The sequence below is a fragment of the Morone saxatilis genome, unplaced genomic scaffold (genome assembly GCF_004916995.1).
Source record: "Morone saxatilis isolate NCDOM2014 unplaced genomic scaffold, NCSU_SB_2.0 Contig67, whole genome shotgun sequence".
In the NCBI taxonomy this organism is placed as follows: domain Eukaryota; kingdom Metazoa; phylum Chordata; class Actinopteri; family Moronidae; genus Morone; species Morone saxatilis.
Window position 1 is genome coordinate 1 of NW_023340243.1, and position 2,764 is coordinate 2,764.

The following is a 2,764-nucleotide window of genomic DNA, read 5'->3' on the forward strand; positions in this document are numbered from 1 at the left end:
CTGTCTGTCTGTCTCTCTCTCTGTGTGTCTGTCTGTCTGTCTGTCTGTCTCTCTGTCTGTCTGTCTGCCCTCAGTCCACCCCCCCTCTGTACCAGGTCGAGAACATGAAGGTTCCCACCGCTCTGTTCTCAGGGGGACAGGATACGCTGGCAGACCCCAAAGATGTCGCTGTCCTCCTCACTCAGGTGAGTCCTCTGATCCAACCAGGTCACAGGTCAGAGGTCACAGGTGGTAGACCCCAGAGGATTATTTTAGGATACATTGTCCAATCAGTTACTTCCTTCCTGTTATGATGTCAGAGAATGTGTTAGCGAGTTAGCAGTTGGACTGAGAGAGCTACAGTCTACAGTGAGAGAAAGACGCTCCTGATGTAATCTCTGCCTGTCTGTCTGCCTGTCTGTCTGCCTGTCTGTCTGTGTACAGGTGTCTAACCTGGTCTACTATCAGCACATTGAACACTGGGAACATTTGGATTTCATTTGGGGTCTGGACGCTCCAGAAGTGATGTTTCCCTCCATCCTGAAACTGCTGCAGCAACATTAGTGTGTGTGTGTGTGTGTGTGTGTGTGTGTGTGTGTGTTATGATGTACCTGTACTGATACTCAACAGGTGGATCAGCGTTTTTTTAAAAGCGTGTATTAACATCACGCTAACATGCTGTTTACAGAGGCGGTGTGTGTGAGGTTGTTGACTCATAAACAAACATTTTAAACTTTAATCATTTAAAATAACTGTGATTCTGTGATTTTATTTTGTGAACCTGCGAGCTGCCTCAGCCACACAAACTCATATTTGTGGAACTCTTATTGTGAAAATCTGTAGCCAATCCAATCACATGCCTTGAATTGTGGTGGGCGGGGCTAATCCTTTAAAGTTATCTACATCATATTTTAATCTGTTTGTATTTCTGATGAACCAGATTTCATTAAACAATGAATCTCATCATAAACAAAATAACGTGTTTTTGTTAATAATCAATTTTATTTTGAAATAAAGAAATCTTTAATTTGAAATGCATCAATATTTATATTTTACATTCTTACTTACAGATTGTTTCTATTGATCTTTTATTTGTTTCTGTTTCATCTTAAAAAATAAATTTTACTATTATTATCAACAGTACTCTTGTCAAGCCATGATAAGCCTAGCTTAGCATTAAGAAAGTGCTAGCCAATATTGCCGTCAGTGTTACCTTAGATGAGCTACATTAGCAAACTGCACCATCGATAGCTTAGCACAAAGCCTTGAACCAGAGGGGAAGTGTTTGCTTAGCTTAGCACAAAGCCTGGAACCAGGGGAAAACCACTAACCTAGCTTAGCACAAAGCCTTGAACCAGGGGAAAACCGCTAACCTAGCTAAGCATAAAGCCTGGAACCAGAGGGGAAGTGTTAGCTTAGCTTAGCACAAAGACTGTAAACAGGGAAAACCGCTAGCTTAGCACAGAAAGTGGAAGCAGAGGGAAATGGCTAGCCTAGCCTGGAGCAGTTTGATGAAGCTGATGTTATTTTGGGTTAATATAAATGTAACATCAACGTCCTGTAACAAATAAATTGCAGCAGCCTCCATATTGTCATTCTGTCAGTAACTGAACACAAACATCAGCTGTAACAATATTTCATCATCAGCGCGCTTTCTTCAGCACGTTGACGATCTTCTTGAACTTCAGTCTGGTCGCGATTTCCAACGGAGTTTCTCCGTCCTGCAGAAGAAGAAAACCTCAGATTCAGTCTGAAGACCATCAACTCACAGGAAGCGTTGTATGTTTTGTAGCGATACGTTTATTTGTGTCGGTTTTATTGTCCGTACGTTAATTGTGTTCTTGTGTTGTACGTACGTTCATTGTTTTCTTGTTTTGTACGATACCGTATGGTGGTCGTTTTTTTGTACGTACGTTTATTTTGCGTTTTTGTACGTATGTTGTTGTGTCATGTTTCTGTACGTACGTTATTGTGTCATGTTTTGTACGTACGTTGTTGTGTCGTGTTTTGTATGTCTGTTGTTGTGTCATGTTTTTATACGTACGTTATAATGCCGTGTTTTTGTACGTACGTTATTGTGCCTCAGATTTAGTCTGCAGACCATCAACTCACAGGAAGCGTTGTCATGTTTTTGTACGTACGTTATTGTGTCGTTTTTTGTACGTACGTTATTGTGTCGTGTTTCTGTACGTACGTTATTGTGTCCTGTTTCTGATTATTTGATTATTTATTTTTTATTTATTATTTGATTATTTGTTTCTATTATTGTCTTGTTTTATACGTACGTTATTGTGTCATGTTTTGTACGTACGTTATTGTGTCGTGTTTTGTACGTACGTTATTGTGCCGTTTTTTGTACGTATGTTGTTGTGTCATGTTTTGTACGTACGTTATTGTGTCGTTTTTTGTACGTACGTTGTTGTGTCGTGTTTTGTACGTACGTTGTTGTGTCATGTTTTGTACGTACGTTGTTGTGTGATGTTTTGTACGTACGTTGTTGTGTCGTGTTTTGTATGTCCGTTGTTGTGTCATGTTTTTATAGGTACGTTATAATGCCGTGTTTTTGTATGTACGTTATTGTGCCATGTTTTGTACGTACGTTATTGTGCCTCAGATTTAGTCTGAAGACCATCAACTCACAGGAAGCGTTGTCATGTTTTTGTACGTACGTTATTGTGTCGTGTTTCTGAACGTATGTTATTGTGTCTTTTTTGTATGTACGTTATTGTGCCGTTTTTTCTACGTACATTATTGTGTCTTGTTTTGTACGTATGTTATTGTGTCG

At 39.7% G+C, this 2,764-nt stretch overlaps 1 protein-coding gene and 1 long non-coding RNA gene across 2 annotated transcripts; one reads left to right on the forward strand and one right to left on the reverse strand.

Annotated features, from left to right (window-relative positions):
• The first annotated feature begins 29 nt into the window (after positions 1 to 29).
• On the forward strand, positions 30 to 954 carry LOC118340225. Its single transcript, XR_004797365.1, has 2 exons — positions 30 to 185; positions 424 to 954. It is a non-coding gene; the product is annotated as an uncharacterized LOC118340225 (long non-coding RNA).
• On the reverse strand, positions 621 to 1,700 carry ankrd22 (ankyrin repeat domain 22; the record flags this gene model as incomplete). The annotated part of the gene is given in 1 exon segment (XM_035678082.1): positions 621 to 1,700. A coding segment is annotated over 1 exon segment (78 nt), but the record flags the coding sequence as incomplete, so codon positions are not given.
• Between the last annotated feature and the right edge of the window lie 1,064 nt (positions 1,701 to 2,764).